This window comes from Crocuta crocuta, unplaced genomic scaffold, assembly GCF_008692635.1.
Source record: "Crocuta crocuta isolate KB4526 unplaced genomic scaffold, BGI_CrCroc_1.0 scaffold134, whole genome shotgun sequence".
Classification (NCBI taxonomy): Eukaryota; Metazoa; Chordata; class Mammalia; order Carnivora; family Hyaenidae; genus Crocuta; species Crocuta crocuta.
In genome coordinates this window covers 2,206,863-2,222,675 of record NW_027530183.1, presented here as the reverse complement: position 1 = coordinate 2,222,675, position 15,813 = coordinate 2,206,863, and the positions used below count along the sequence as shown (strand labels likewise).

Here is a 15,813-nt window from a genome sequence, read left to right as displayed (position 1 = left end):
AAGTCTGAATCATGTAAATGACTAGTTGAAATCTAGGTATGGCTGCAATACGACTGATACAAGATTTATCAGCGGGAAACCATAAAGCTGTTTAATAGCTTCACATTCAAATACTTTAAAATGTAAACAACACACATACAAGTTTAAAACCACTAAATCGAAGGTCACCACGCTAGGGTCTACAGGCCTGTCACCTATTTATGTTCTGCCCTCTAGCTAGAGCAGTTTTTACCACTTTTTTAATGGTTGGGAGAAAAAAGAGTGAGAAAAGAATATTTCTTGCCACATGAAATTTAAATGAAATTCGAATTTCAGTATCCATCAATAAAGTTTTATTGGAACACAGCTATTTTCATTTGTTTATGTATTATCTGTGGCTCCTTTCACGCTAAAATGGCAAAGGCTAGAGACAAAGACCGCATGGCCTGCAAAGCCCAAAGTATTTACTATCTAGCCCTTTACAAAAAAGGTCGGCCTACTCCTGTTCTAAGCAAACATTCTAGTACTTATAATCTGAACAGCAGATACTCAGAGAGATGCAATGTTCTGTGTTTGTTCTATGAGTTTGCCACTACTCCAAACATTGCTGGGACTCCTTTAGTGGAATTGAGTTCACTGAGGAAGCAAATAGGCTGAATATGCAACCTGGAGGCACTAGGCCTGGGTCTGCATCTGAAGTACGCAGAGCAACAAAAGATGCAGAGTCATGGTGTATTACAAATAGTTCCACATTTTAGAAAGAGGAACCCTCTTACACTACTGATGGGAATACAAACTGGTATAGCCACACTGGAAAACAGTATGGAGATTCCTCAAAAAGTTAAAAATAGAACTACCCTATGACTCAGCAATTGCATGACTGGATTTACTCAAAGAATACAAAAACACTAATTCAAAGGGATACATGCACCCCTCAGTTTACAGCAGCATTGCCTACAATAGCTAAATTATGGAAAGAGCCTAAAGCAGATATGGTATGTATGTATGTGTATATATATAATCATATATATATACTATACACACACAAACACACACACACACACACACGTAATGGAGTATTACTCAGCCATAAAAAAAAAGTAAAATCTTGCCATTTGCAATAACATGAATAGAGCTAGAGTATTATGCTATGCAAAATAAGTCAGGGTGAGAAGACAAATACATAGGATTTCACTAATATGTGGAATTTAAGAAACAAAACAAACAAGCAAAAGAGAAAAAGAAGAGAGAGAGAGAGAGGCAAGCCAAGAAACAGACTTTTAGCTATAGAGAACAAATTGATGGTTACCAGAGGGGAGGTGGGTGGGGAGTTGGGTAAAATAGGTGATGGGGATTAAGGAGTGCAGTTGTGGTGATGAGCACCAGTGTTGTATGAAAGTGTTGAATCACTAAATTGTACATCTGAAGCTAATATTACACTAAATGTTAACTAACTGGAATTTAAATAAAAACTTTTTTTAAAATAAGAAAAAAAATATCTCCACATTCTAATCACATTCTTCTCAGAACTATCATATTGTGACTTGGACAAGACACTTATAAACCACTTTTAGAGGCAAGAGAAATTTTAGTTACTTTCCAAATTAAAAAAAATATAATATCTAAATCACACTAAAGAACCAATTCCATCACATTACAACAGTGATGTTGGAGCAATGGGTAAGCAGGTTGACTTTACTTATCAGACTTGTTTCCAAATGACATCAAATCTACTATAAAAGAATAAAAATTTAACCTTGGTTGCTAGTACACACAGTGCTCATATTCTGACAGAAATGTCAAATAACAAGTGGCAAAAATCTCTGGAGCAATTGGCAATGTATCTCAAAGAGGGATACAGATTCTTGGTATTAATACTTAGAAGGCAACAGTATCGAAGTATGAAAATTATAGTGCAGATGGTAAGAAGTCAGTAATATCTTATGAGAGCCAACAGCAGGTCATCTTTTAGTACTCAACTAAAGGATGTCATCTTTTAGTACTCAACTAAAAGATGAGTACTAAAAGAAATTCAATGATTGATAATAAAATCAATAACCCCCAAAATAACTAGCTAAACTGATTTCCTTAGAAAGGATAGGCCAATGAACTGGGAATACTAGAGTTTGTATGACAGAGCACCTAAGAATAACAGAAAAATAGAAGGGTGATAATCAACAACTATCAATAGAGCCAGCCAAAAGACAAAAAGAACAGGATTTCATCATTATCAAAAGAAAGTCAATCTGACAGTGAATACCCTTGTTTAACAGAATTCAAGTCTGCTTACTACGCTGTGGCAACTACAAACTGTTTCAGGTATTTAATGCTTTCTAAGATTAGATACCCAAAATGAGGAAGGTCAATTATAAGGAATAGCATTTGCACACAGGCTCTTCCCTCAGAAAGCAGCTGGCCCCTATGACCTTCAAAGGCATTCTGGGACTTGCAGATGAAGGCTTCCCTGGCCAACTGATTTCAAATGTAATCAGCTACTTTCCACTCTCTCCCTCTTCCCCCCTCTCCTTTCTTTCTCTTTTTCTCTTCCTTTCTCTGCTTCTCCGCTTAAACTTTCTCCACAGACCCTTTTACCACATGACTTGCTATACAGTTAATTTCTGTACGAATTTGTCACCTGTTGTTCCTCACAGGAAATTAAGCTCCATGAGAACAGGGGTTTTATTTTTGCCAATTTTGTTCACTGCTATCTCCAAACTCTCAAAATGTCATACGTGAACAGTAAGAACTTGTTGAGTGGATCAGGAAATGAATGTGTGCAGCTACCAGAAAACTTTAGATGTCGCTAAACATCTCCTTTACTTCACAATTTTGAAGAAAAAAATATTTTACAAAGATTATCCAGTACAGCTCATCTAAATCAACAAAAATTCTGAATTAGGTCGTAAAAAAAAAAACCACTAAAAAAAGAAAATATTTTCCATAAGTGAAAATTTCATCGTGTTTTACTTGCTCTGTTGGCTGTTTCTATATCCCAAATGGAGTGGGGATAAATAAATGGGAGGATGAGTAGAAGATAAGAATCATCCTAAAATAGATTAGATTAGAACCAAATATTCCCACATAAGTATGTCTGAGCATAATCAGCAGAATCTGTCAGGTTACCTGAGCTATAGAGGCCTGGGGATTACCCAATAAGTTTTTGAACGAACGCTTAGAAATCCATCTGAGTTGATGACAGAAGGAAGTGGCATAGGTAATCTCCCCAAAGGCTGAGCTCTTCTTTTTCTGATCCTCTGCGAGTTGATTTAAATCTTCTTTTGTTTTTCTGCAGAAGGCAGAGCTGGCATAAAACTCAGCTATTCTTTCAATGAGTGGAGTATCTTTCCTGGAAGGCTCTTCAGTCTCCTTGTCTTTGGAATAAAAGAGGATAAAGAAGGGAAACATTATTAATAAAGTAACACCTGATTTAGCTCATTTTTTGGCAACTCTTTTCTTAGATTCTTTCCTAACACCTTAATTCTAATGCTTGAGTATAAAAAATTATTAGATCTGTCATTGCTCTACAGAATTAGAAAAATACAGTTAATTGACTACTCCCATAAACTTATGAATACAGCAAATCTACTGACCTTTTCCTAACTATATTTGAACCCTAATTCTTCTAAAATAGACTTCTTATCATAGCAAGTTATAATTCCCAATATAAAAAATCTTCCCTTTGTTTTTTTCTACATGCAAATACATAAATTGCCAAGTTTCTTATTTCAAAACAATGGGCATTTTTTAAATGAAAACTCCCCCATAGAACTGATACTATCATATAAATGCTCATTTATAAATTAAATCAAAAATATTCTCAGCACTCAAAACAAAATCTGTGTTGACCAATAGAATGAATGTTTATAATCCCTCAAGATTCATATGCTAAAATTCAATCCCCAGTGTGATGATGTTTGAAGGTAGGGGGCCTCTAAGGACTGATTAAGTCATGAAGGTGTTGTCCTCATTAATGAGATCAGTAACCTTATAAAAGAGGCCCGAGAGAGCGAGCACCCTCCCTACTTCCACCAAGTGAGGAAACAATGAGAAGATGGTCACCCATCTCTGAACCAGGAAGTGGGTCCTCAACAGACACCAAATCTGCAGATACCTTCATCTTGGACTTCCAGCTCCAGAACCGTGAGAAATAAATGTTTAGTGTTTCAGCCACCTGTCTATGATATTTTTGTGACGGTAACCCATGCAGACTAAGACAACGGTTATCAGAGGACAGCATCAATATAAATTCACAAAGCCATGATTTAATGAGTTGCCACATTGCTAAACTTCAGCTAATGCAGTTAGGCAATAATCTGTGACTCTCAACATATTTGCATACCTTCATCCATCTGATCCTCCCTGTTTAATACCACAGCAGAGGAGTCTCCATTAATGACATCCAGGAAGAAGTCTGCAGGGTTATTATAGGGTTCACACTGGTAACCTAAAAAAGAAGGCAACTCAAGTACACAAACTTGATGGTCTTGGAAAATAAAAACTCACTTACAGGGGTGAGAGAGGTGAGGTTGGGGAAGAGAATCTAACAACTTCTCCCTCATCTTTTTTTTTTTCTTCTTCTCCCTTGACTAATTTAACTTTTCTTTTTATATATTCAATCACACAACATTTCAGCAATGCTCTGTCTTCCAGAAAAATACACACTTAAAAACAACTGGGGACTCTTAGAAAGTTCATACTAGGACCTTACCCATCATAGTTCATGAGACATGAAACAGCTATACTCAGTATGCTCTGAGGCTTATCAGAACTTCTTCAAAAATAGAAATAATATCCAAGGAAAAATAAATTAAGTTAAAAACACCCCCCCCNATACTCAGTATGCTCTGAGGCTTATCAGAACTTCTTCAAAAATAGAAATAATATCCAAGGAAAAATAAATAAAGTTAAAAACACCCCCCCCCCAAAAAAAAAAGCTATAGCTGGGACTAATGCTCTTCAAAGCAAGGCCACAAGCAAAGAATGCTATGACACAGCAGGACTGTCCTTGGGAGAGGCCAGGGGTGTGTTCTGCTCTCCAGGTTCACCTGGGGACACCCAGATGCTCATTTGTTGTGCTGTCATAATTCCAACAGGGAGAACAAATCACCAGAGCACTNAAAATAGAAATAATATCCAAGGAAAAATAAATTAATTTAAAAACCCCCCCCCCCCCAAAAAAAAAGCTATAGCTGGGACTAATGCTCTTCAAAGCAAGGTCACAAGCAAAGAATGCTATGACACAGCAAGACTGTCCTTGGGAGAAGCCAGGGGTGTGTTCTGCTTTCCAGGTTCACCTGGGGACACCCAGATGCTCATTTGTTGTGCTGTCATAATTCCAACAGGGAGAACAAATCACCAGAGCACTCCCAAGAGAATGTGACTGGCACAGTACAGCTTATCTCAACTTCCTTGGCATGATCCTCTGGACTCAATTGGCCTCTAGTCTGACCCTAGGTTCATCTCCCCTGAACTCCCTAGACCCATGTGTGCTTGTTAACTCTAAATGATGGAGATTAAATGGAAAATTTTAAAAATGGCTAGTGAATATTTAAAACAATATTTGGAGTCATGGAGCATTATCTTTAATCATATCCAAATATCCCTAAAATGAAGCAGGGGTGCCCGGGTGGCTCATTTGGTTGAGCGTACAACTTTGGCTCAGGTCACGATCTCACGGTTTGTGAGTTTAAGCCACATGTCAGGCTTTGAGCGGAGAGCACAGAGCCTGCTTCAGATTCTCTGTCTCCCTCTCTCTCTGCTCCTCCCCTGCTCCCTCTCTCTCAAAAATAAATAAACATTTTAAAAATTTTAATAAAATAAAATGACGTAGACTATATGAGTCATAAAAAATTACATACTTCCATTCTAAATAGAACCAAGCAGCCCCAAACTGTCACAAATGTAGGTCCGTCAGAGTAAGACAACTAGTCATTCTATTAACTGGCAAGTTACTCACACCCACTCCAGGCCTAAATCTGCAATTTAATGTTACTAGAAAATTTTAAGTAGCAACTATGAACCTCTACCAAAGAAGACTAACATCTTGTACAAGGGAATACAATGATAAAGCCTGATCCATAATATGGTCAAGAAGACAAACAATTTGAGGATATTTTTAGGCCTTTTCCAATATGTTCAAGGGTCATATAACTGGCTATGAAACCAACATATTTCCTCAACTGTTAGGGAAAGGTCACCAGAAGTGGGAAGCAGATCAGATGCAGGCCCAATAGAAATACTCCTATACACACATGCAGGTATTCTCAACCAGGACAGGAAAGAGACCCAGAGAACAAGCTAATGCTGCAAAGTGAAGCAAAATTCTAGCACCAAGCTATCAAAGATGTTTTGGGGTGGTAGAAGCCATGGTATGTCTACTCAAAGACCAAAGAGCACTCCTATAGACCCCTTTTACTCTCTTTAGGATTCTCTTACTAAAGGATCTTACCACATGAAAAAGTCAAACATACCCATTGACGCAAAGTACCCCAAGGCCTCCTGGGAAGGCCCATGGAACATTAGTCTTCCTGAAGCCAACAAGGTGAGGCTATCAAACAACTTGAAGATAGAATAACGAGGCTGATGAATGGAGAAAATGATTGTTCGTCCCTGTTCAGACATCCTAAGTTAAAAGTGAAAAAATAAAAATAATTAGATGTCNAGGATTTCACTAATATGTGGAATTTAAGAAACAAAACAAACAAGCAAAAGAGAAAAAGAAGAGAGAGAGAGAGAGGCAAGCCAAGAAACAGACTTTTAGCTATAGAGAACAAATTGATGGTTACCAGAGGGGAGGTGGGTGGGGAGTCGGGTNTGGAGAAAATGATTGTTCGTCCCTGTTCAGACATCCTAAGTTAAAAGTGAAAAAATAAAAATAATTAGATGTCTGAGTCATTAAACATCTGAAATGTGAACATCCTGGCAACTTAATTTCCTGTCTCCAGATTATTTGTTCTTAGTTTNGTCTGAGTCATTAAACATCTGAAATGTGAACATCCTGGCAACTTAATTCCTGCCTCCAGATTATTTGTTCTTAGTTCGACTTGCTTTTCTCTTACTAACTTCTCATTTCCAATTCAGTGCTTTTATGAAGTACTAGGGTTTCTAAAGTGTGTTCTATGGGCAGTCTACATCAACAAGAAGATTCATTAAAAATGCAGATCTCTAGGGGCACCTGGGAGACTCAGTCAGTTAAGTAACCTACTTCAGCGCAGGTCAGAATCTCATGGCTCGTGAGTTCAAGCCCCACACTGGGCTTTCTGCTGTCAGCTCAGAGCCTGCTTGGGATCCTGTCCCCCTCTTTCTGCCCCTCCCCAACTAGTGTGTGCATGCACTCCCTTTCATGTGCACTCTCTCTCTCTCTCAAAAATAAATAAACATCTAAAAATGCAGATCCCTGAACATTCTCAGACCTACTGGGCCTAGTGAATCCATACTTCTAACAAGCACCCAGGTAATCTGTAAATACATTCAAGTTTGAAAACATGTTGTGGACTAAATATTAAAACAATGATTGCATGCCCTATTCTCACTGATCATTTAAATCTCCTGGCTCTTTAGGAATTAGTTTTCATTCTTTTTCCCTAATGATACAATTACATTACTGAGTACTTACTATGTCTTCACTACTACACACTTTATAGATAACTTTATCTAAATTTTCATAATATTGTTACAAGGCAGTATCAATATTACCATTACCTTTATATTACAGATACGACTTAGAGACTTGAGCAACTGGCCCTAAGAATCACATTTACTAAAGGCATGGTGCTGGGATTTGATCCCTCATCTAATTCCATGGCCAAAACTTTGTTAAACTACCTTTACACAGGAATTACTACTTATGGGTAGAAGAAACAGAGGCCAAAAATCACTGTTAAAAACCTGTTATTGTTGAAAATATTTTGTGAGAGGTATCATGTCAATTTAGGCATTTTCTAAGTACCTACTTACTATATGCTAGCAGTGTCTATACGTTCATTCTGCCCCAAAAAGGAATGGCCAGTAGATCACTCATTTCAATATAGTGTGGACTAAAGGAAGCAGAGGATTCCTTACAAACAAAATAGAAGACTATAACCCAGTCTGAAGATAACGTAAAACATATCAAAGGGGCAAACAGAGTAAGCCAAGAAGAGAAAGTGTAGTCAGGCTGAAGGAACGTGGCAAGAAAAGTGTACAATAACAAGGTCTACTGAGGAAACTACAAGTAGTTCAGTGCCATTGCAGAGCCCAGAGGTATGTGCTGGAGTTGGGGCCAAGGGAGGGTAAAAAGCTGGTAAAAGAGACTGTGTCAAAAAATAAGCCCATAAGGAATCCCTTCACTCAGGAGCTGCAGCTTTGGTCAGAGGGTAAGAAAGGGCTGGTGAGGACTGGAAACAGGAAAGTGGATTGGTGTGAAAGCCTTGTGTTCTGAAGACCGGTGGCATCAATATCGGTATCTCCTATTAGATATGTAGACTCTTGGACTCCAAGCTGTAGAAACAGAAACTGATTTTAACACAACCCTAGTGATTAGTGTACACAGTGGAATGTCAAAAGGACATCAGAGCCCTCCAGCTTGTGTGCTGCCAAGAATGAGGCTTGTGTGCAAACTAAAACAAAACATGATGAAACGTACCACAGGCACGCATTTCACATCAATTTACCATTCTCTAATGAATGGTGTTAACACACTTACAGATAACAAAAATACCATGCATTCTCTAACTGAACCTGAACCCCAGACCCATTAGTTGGCATCTTCACTTATATGTGCAACTGACATCTCGAACGTAAGATTTTTAAAATCTTCCTATTTCTCCTGATGGCTTCCCTGGGGAATTCTACCAGATGNGAAATGGTGGGGGAAAGGGAGAGAGGCAAACTATGAGAGACTCTTGAATGCTGAGAACACACTGAGGACTGATGAGTGTTGGGGGTCGGGGGAGATGGGCATGTAGAAGAGCACTTGTGGGGATGAGCACTGGGTGTTATATGGAAACCAACTTGACAATAAACTATTTGTAAAAAAAAAAAAATCTTCCTATTTCTTCTCATCCTAGCATAGAGACTTGCTTATGAGGGCATGGGCATCAGAGGAAGCAAAGTAATGACAGCAAGAGGATGTCATATAAAGGTGATATGTTTGGTAGCTTTTGAAAAAGCGGGGGGTAGGGAGAAGTCCCAGAGGTTGTGGGCAGAGGAAATGGCTACAGTGACTAATAGATTAATAATATTTAACAGTTAGGTTACTTGGCTGACCAAGTAAGTAAATATATTGAGATAATGATAACTAAGCCTTTGTCTGTTTAAAAAATCATTTACAAACATGGAAAGGGTGGGGTGCCTGGGTGATTCAGTTAGTTAAGCATCAACTCTTGATCTCAGCTCAGTCATGGTCTCACAGCTCATGAGTTCAAGCCCTGCACCAGGTTCTGCACTGAAAGCCTGCTTGGGATTCTCTCTCTCTCCCACTCTCTCTGCTCCTTCCCCACTCACACACTCGCTCTCACTCTCTATCTCAAAATAAATAAAAATTTTTATAAAACGAACAAACATGAACAGGGAAAAGACTAAAAAGAATACTCAAATGTTACACTGGATCAGGAATGTTACACATTTGTGAGTTTCTTAATACATACATACTAAGAAAGCAATAGTTACAAATGTATATTTACATCTACCATTCTATTCAAACTACATATACACATAATAAGTTAATATTCCATATATTTTCCAAATAGAAATGGGGTGCTTGGCTGGCTCAGTCAGTGGAGCATATGGGTCTCAGGGTTATGAGTTTGAGCTCAATGTTGAATGTAGAGATTACTTAAAAATAAAATCTTTAGGGCTACCTGGGTGGCTCAGTCGGTTAAGCGTCTGACTTCAGCTCAGGTCATGGTGTCACAGTTTGTGGGTTCGAGCCTCGCATCAGGCTCTGTGCTAACAGCCAGCTCAGAGCCTGGAGCCTGCTTCAGATTCTGTGTCTTCCTCTCTCTCTGACCCTCCCCTGTTCACACTGTCTCTCTCTCTCTCTCAGAAATAAATAAAACATTAAAAAAATTTAAAAAATAAAATAAAATCTTTAATAAAAACAATATAAAAGTATATTTCCATATATGTACATATATATACAGACACATGTACATATTGCACATGTACACAAATATTTCCTAGATAAGTATGTTAAGGGGGGGCTGGAAACAATGAAACTGTAGCAGCAGCAAGCACACCAAATAATCAGATCTTGGTTTCTAAATTCTGACTAGAAGGTACTGGGGCTCCTTAGAGAAACATCTGACACAGGAAAAGCACAAGATGAGCCTGGATCATTTTGTTGACCATAAAGTAGAGAAATGCTTGAATAATGATTAGGGAGCATGGCAAAAGGACACAAAAGTCAGAATGAAGGGGTTTCCAATGGCCAAATCAGGGCTAATTTAATCATAGAAAATAAATGATAGCAGAGTATAATCCATTGACTAAAATAAGAAGATGAGTAAAATGAATAGAGAAGGACAAAAAGTTCTTTGTATAGAATCCCAATTAATATATGTAGAACAAATGATGTACATAGAAAATCACTTGGCAACCATCATACCAGTAATTGATCAAGGCAGAAGTTTCTAATATATGCTAAAACTGGTGGGTAGAGATTTGATGAGAAACTGGATAATGACATAATAACCAATTATCTCCCCTAACAAAATATTAATCAACTACAAAGGGAAAAACAATTACTTCACAGCAGTAGACCCAGCAGACACCAACATGACCAGGTGATGGTGGTGAACATCACCCATGGAAAAGTCAAAATCACGCAGCCGCTGATTTTGGCACAAGAACACAGCATCATTTCTGTGGTATCCCTACCAAGAATTCATGGCCTGAATCTAGTCATGAGGAAACACTGGATGCATCCAGGTTGAGGGCTGCTCTATGAAATGTACTCTTGAGGACAGACAAGAATAAAAGAGCCAGAAAGACTAAAGAACTGTTCAGAATTAGAAAAGATTTTAAAAAGTATTTCTGGAGCCAGAAAGGAGAAAGAGATACTTCTGAGACAACCAGTGAAGTCCAACTGGAGTTCATGCTTGGTTGGTGGTGCTGGTGACAATGTGGACTCCCTGGCTAGGAGGTGAGTAAGATGGAATTGTAGGAGTAGTGTCCTTGTTTCTTGGAGCTATACCCCAGAGTATCTAGGAGTGATGGTACATGATGTCAGAAAAAGACTGTGTGGGGTGGAGGGATGGAGGGAGAGCAAATGCAGATAAATGGTAACAATTGGGGAATCTAGGTAAGAAGACATGAGATTTCTTTGTACTACTCTCGTAATTTTTCTGTTAGGTTAAAATTTATTTTTAATTAATTTTTTTAATGTCTAAAACTTACTTTTGAAATTTCCCCTACAAACATATTCTTCCCGAGAGGAAAAGGTGCTGAAGGAGTCCTGGAACAAATTATAGCAGAGAACTTCCCCGAACTGGGGAAGGAAGTAAATGTGGAAATACAAGAGGCTCAGAGGACTCCCCTCACACGGAACTTGAATCGATCTTCTGCACGACATATCATAGTAAAAATGGCCAAATACAAGGACAAAGAGAGAATTTTGAAAGCAGCTAGGGAGAAAAGGGCCCTAACATACAAAGGGAAACCTATCAGAGTGGTGACAGACCTATCTACTGAAACTTGGCAGGCTAGAAAGGAATGGCAGGAAATCTTCAATGTGATGAACAGTAAAAATATGCAGCCACGAATCATCTATCCAANCATCTATGAGAAGCCTTCAGCTAACATTATCCTCAACGGGGAAAAACTGAGAGCTTTCCCCCTGAGATCAAACATATTCTTCCCACTGGAGGAATAAATATAAATGCAACTCTCTTCTCCATTCTTCCATTTTTCAGGTCCCAAATTTTATTTTTTTTAAATTTAATGTTCTATTTATTTCTGAGAGAGAGAGAGACAGCATGAGCAGGGGAGGGTCAGAGAGAGAGGGAGACACAGAATCTGAAACAAGCTCCAGGCTCTGAGCTGGCTGTCAGCACAGAGCCCAACGTGGGGCTCGAACTCACAAACCATGAGATCATGACCTGAGCCGAAGTCGGACGCTTAACCAACTGAGCCACCAGGTGCCCCTCAGGTCCCAAATTTTAGAAACTCATTCTTTCATTAATCACTCCCCATGTCCAATTCATGAACTAATTCTGCTGGTTCTATCTTCAAAATAGATCTAGAATCCATGAGTTCTCACCAACTCACCACTACCATCCTAGTCAAACCCAGCATCATATCTCCACTGAGCTAATACAAACAGCCTCCTGACTGGTTTCCTTGTACTCACCTTATGCTACAGTCATTTCTCTATACAACTGCCACTCCTCTGTTCTAGAACTCTCTAAAAGTCTCCCATGTGATCCAGAGACAATAAAAGCCACAGTCCTTACAGTAGCCTACAAAGCCAATGTAATCTGCCTCCCACTCAATTCCAACTCTTGTCCTATTCTGTTTAGGGCCCGCCCAAAATTCATGTTGAAGTCCTAACCCCTAGCACCTCAGAATATACCTGTATTTGCAAACAGGGTCTTTAAAGAGGTATTTATGGTTAAATAAGGTCATATGAGTGGGACTTAAACTAAGCGAAGACACAGTTGAAGATGACTACCCACAACCCAAGCCAAGGAGAAAGGCTTCAGAAAAAACAACCCTGCTGATGTTCTTATCTTGGACTTCTAGGCTCCCAAGAATCTGAAAAACTAAACATCTGTTGTTTAAGTCACTCATGCCCATTCCACTGGTACCACGTTATGACAGCCCTAGAAAACGAATGAATAAGCAGTCCCCATTCCACCTAGTTCACCAGGGTCCAGTCCCTCTGGCCTCCTTGATGTTCTAAACACATAGGGCACGCTCTGCCTCAGGACCCACTGGCTCTTCCCTCCAAGGAGGACTCTCTTCTCCCAGACATCAAGGTCCTGCTCACTTACTCCTGGCTCACATGTCACATTGTGAGATCTTCCCTGACCATCCTGCTGTTTAAAGTAGCACCTCCACCCCCGCTACATCCATCTTTTGCTACACTCTTGCCCTGCTTCATTTTTCTTGAAATGCTTATATTTGTCGATCGACTGTTTCCCTCAAACAAAGAAGGAAGAAATTGCACTTACTGCTGAATTCCCTACACCAAGAAGAAAGCTGGTATACAGCAGGTGATCAGATATTGCATGGATTAGAGAATAATGTTCCTATAGCATTTACCTCTTCAGGAGCAAAAGGACAGCATTTGCTGTGCTTGAGTCTAAGCCAGTCGTGGGCTCATCCAGGAACAAGATGGCTGGATCAGTAATAAGCTCCATTCCTATACTAGTCCTTTTTCTTTCTCCTCCAGACACACCACGGATAAACTGAGTTCCAACCTAAAACACAAATACCATTATTAACAATTACAACCACAGCCACTATTGTTTGTGAACGTCCTACAATATGCTGACCCTGTAAGAGGCACTTTATCTCGTTATCCTCACTTACTCCAAATAGCAAATAAATGAAAATATGGACGGAGGTAGGTTTCTCTTTAATAAGATGAGTAAACTGAGGCTCAAATCAGGTAAGTGGCTAAGCCTGATATGAAAGCCATGCTTAACAGTACTATAAGTAGAGGTGCCTGGGTGGCTCAGTGGGTTAAACAGTACTATATGTTCCCTATCAAGTCAAATATTTAGTTTAAAGGTAGTTAAATTGGAATAGTAAAATATTTGACCCTGGAATATCCCAAACCCAGTGAAATCACAAACCAAAAGGGAAACAAAAATAGGAGAGGAGAAGGGGAAAGCATCTATAATGTATTAGTCTTTTTACACCCTCCCTCTTCACCCCTCCAAAAGTCCTCAGTGTGGCTTGATAAATAAAAAGTTCACTTTCTATCATACCACATTAGCACCTCTTAAATCATCATAAGGCTTCCCAAACTGATCCAGCATATATCCCAACTCACTGCAGAATTCCTGACTCATTCTTTCGGACAAATCCAGAAGACAGAATATTCTACAGGGCAACTGGCTCAGTCTTTTTAACTACTCAATGTCGTTTTGTGTAGTGGGGGTCAAAAGGGCAAGAAGGTTTTGGGGGAGAGAAGAAGCAAATCCTACATTAAGAGTTTTCAAAGAGATAACCAAGTGCTACTAATGCCCTTGGTTGACTCCTGTAACAATTGAGCTATACCAGACATTTTGGAGATAGCTGGGAAAATGTGAGTGAATATGGACTTACCATAGCTTATATTAAGATACTGTTAATTTTGTTCGTTAATAATGGTATTGTGGTAATGTAGGCAGTCTTCTTTTTAAGATCCACAATCAGTATTCAGGAGTGAAATATGATATTTTTAACTTTCTTTAAAATACTTCAAAAAAATACTTCAGAAAAAAAACCAGAAGCACGTACTGGGATAAGATGTTAACAACTGGGAAATCTAGGTGAATGTTATTAGTAGCATACCATTATATTAATTATTCTATAATCATATAATTATGATAGCAAGCAGACTATTCTCTCTACATTTTTGTTATGTTTAAAACTTCATAAAAAGTAAAAGAAAAATTTTTAAGTATTTTCAATCAATTAGGTAAATGAATTCTAAAAAGTGAACAACTATCTTCAGCTCGTTTTCCCAGAAATTATATGCAAATAAGTTAGAGCAATGGTTGTCCATTGGTAAAGAAGTTTTGCCTAAAGGTAAAGATTGGAAGCACCTACTAAAAAGACAAAATGAAAGAGGGCCAAAGCAAAGGAAACCCAAACTCATAAACTCATAAAACAAAAATAGTAAGTGGTGGCATCCCAGAGAGATACTTCCAAACAAAATATAGCAAAATATACTTAACATTTTTTTAAATGTCAGATCATATCACAGGAAGCATCAGCCAGCAGAATGCCCCCAGTCTTCGTTATCCCTTATGTCAGGGATATGTTTCACAGGGGGATTAAACTATTGCCACCACAGGCTCAGTCTGTAGAGTGTACAACTCTTGATCCCAGGGTTGTAAGTTCAAGCCCAAACTTGGGTTTAGAGATTACTTAAAAATAAAAGCTTTAAAATAATAAAGAATAGCCACCACAATCTAAAAAGCTCATCTTCACCCAAAGCTTCAAGTGTCTTCCCAGCAAAACTTTCATCCCTAGTCATCAGCTATAAAGTTCTCTTGTTCATTTCATTTCTTCCTCCTGACTCTGCACAATCACAAAAGGAGTTATTTTTGTCTCTCCTGCCCACAACTGTTATCTCTTAAAACCTAAGAGCCCAGCACATAACAGATAATATGTAAGTAAATATTGGCAGAAGAAAGGAAGATAGGAAGAGAAGGAGGGGGAATGAGACAAATGTGCCAAAAGAAAGACTACAGAAAAACAACTGGGATACTATCCAAATTAGAAATAAACCCTACCTTAAGGGCATCTGGGTGGCTCAATCAGTTAAGTGTCCGGCTCTTGATTTCAGCTCAGGTCATGATCTCACGGGTTCATGAGTTTGAGCCTCACATTGGGCTCCCTTGCACTGACAGTGTGGAGCTTGTTTGGGATTCTTTCTCTCCCTCTCTCTCTGCCCCTCCCATGCACACACTTTCTCTCAAAATAAAGAAACTTTAAAAAAAAAGAAACTCTACTTTGACTAAATATAATTTTGAAAGCCAAATTATAGCAAAGTGAAACACAGAGCCAGAACCCTTAGATCTTTGCCATTTAAGAATTCCAGAAATACACCTCAAAAGCAATGGAACAAAGTCTCCTGGAGGAAGAGGAAGAACAGCTAAAAGGGGAAAGAAAACAGGAAGAAGGAAAGTTAGTGTAAAG

The 15,813-nt window shown here is 38.8% G+C and overlaps 1 protein-coding gene across 3 annotated transcripts in view; it reads right to left on the bottom strand.

Annotated features, from left to right (window-relative positions):
* The window catches only part of ABCG2 (ATP binding cassette subfamily G member 2 (JR blood group)), a 139,929-nt gene that overhangs the window by 17,788 nt on the left and 106,328 nt on the right, over positions 1-15,813 (bottom strand). For all 3 annotated transcript variants that reach the window (XM_077765126.1, XM_077765127.1, XM_077765125.1), the window contains 4 exons: positions 13,222-13,379; positions 6,450-6,601; positions 4,319-4,423; positions 3,103-3,350 (listed from right to left, as the gene is read on the bottom strand). In XM_077765126.1, coding sequence (XP_077621252.1) covers positions 3,103-3,350; positions 4,319-4,423; positions 6,450-6,601; positions 13,222-13,379 — 663 coding nt within the window. The remainder of the gene's footprint in view (positions 1-3,102; positions 3,351-4,318; positions 4,424-6,449; positions 6,602-13,221; positions 13,380-15,813) is intronic.